Source organism: Colobus angolensis, unplaced genomic scaffold, assembly GCF_000951035.1.
Source record: "Colobus angolensis palliatus isolate OR3802 unplaced genomic scaffold, Cang.pa_1.0 Scaffold154, whole genome shotgun sequence".
Lineage (NCBI taxonomy): Eukaryota > Metazoa > Chordata > Mammalia > Primates > Cercopithecidae > Colobus > Colobus angolensis.
Window position 1 is genome coordinate 5,024,077 of NW_012114644.1, and position 935 is coordinate 5,025,011.

Below are 935 nucleotides of genomic sequence, written 5' to 3' on the forward strand. Positions count from 1 at the left end.
GGGAGGGGGGTTAATCCCGCTGCCCCCCGCCCGCCGGCCGAGGGGGAGGGGAACCTTGGCCCCTTAAGGAGGAGCAAGTTGGCGGGGAAGAGAGGGGCGGAGGGAAGAGACGGCCCGCTGAAAGAGAAGAGGTGGATCCGGGAGGGGGGCGAGGGGGGAGCCTCTGCGTCTCCCCCCACCTTCCCCACCCTGCTCAACCCCGGGCCCCCGGTGGCGCGGGAGGAGGGTACCCAGGTCTCTCCGGAGCCACCTTAAAGCCGCGCGTTCTAAGGTCGGAAACAAAAAGTTCCTTTTTCGAACGTTCGGGCTGCGCTTTGGAACTTTGCGACTCGGCGAGGGCGGGGGAGCGAGGAGCCGACAGAGGCGGGCGGGGGAGGGGCGGCGCAGCCCGGACCCCGAGTCCCGGGCTCCCCACTCACGCCCTCCTCCTAGAGGCCATCCCGTATCCCCCGCTAACCTGGTGCAGGGCACGCGCCGCCGTGAAGGTCACCAGCCGGACCGCGCAGCGCAGAACCAGGGATAGCGGGCCCGGTGGACGAGCCCCCCCGCCCCGCACACGTCCCGGCCCCCAGAGTGCAACGTGACAAGAGCGGAGGAGAAGGACCCCGCCACCCCCGTGATCCCGGGAGTGGGGAGAGCCCGGCCTCCGGGGTCCCAGTACGGATACAGAACCAAGACCCGCAGCACCCACACCACTCCGCCCGGAGCTAGGAATCGGGGGTCCCAGACAGCAACCCCGCTCGCGCCACGAGAAGCAACAGGTCTCGAGTGCTTGAGGGGTCCCCCAGAACTGGGGATCACTCGGGCTCCCCCGGACCCCTTCAGCCCCCCCAAAGTTTCTCCGTTCGGTTTCCCGGGGCAACAAGTCTCCCCCACACGTGCTGCCCCCGCCCCCACCTGTGTCCGCCGGGGTCTTCATGCTGGGGGGCCCGGGG

The 935-nt window shown here is 70.1% G+C and overlaps 1 protein-coding gene across 1 annotated transcript in view; it reads right to left on the bottom strand.

Moving 5' to 3' along the window:
• The window catches only part of LOC105507850 (glycogen synthase kinase-3 alpha-like), a 25,137-nt gene extending 24,208 nt beyond the window's left edge, over nucleotides 1–929 (bottom strand). Inside the window, exon 1 of the mRNA XM_011936550.1 lies at nucleotides 898–929. Within this exon, the coding sequence (XP_011791940.1) occupies nucleotides 898–919 (22 nt within the window). The 5' untranslated portion in view covers nucleotides 920–929. The remainder of the gene's footprint in view (nucleotides 1–897) is intronic.
• Nucleotides 930–935: the final 6 nt, after the last annotated feature.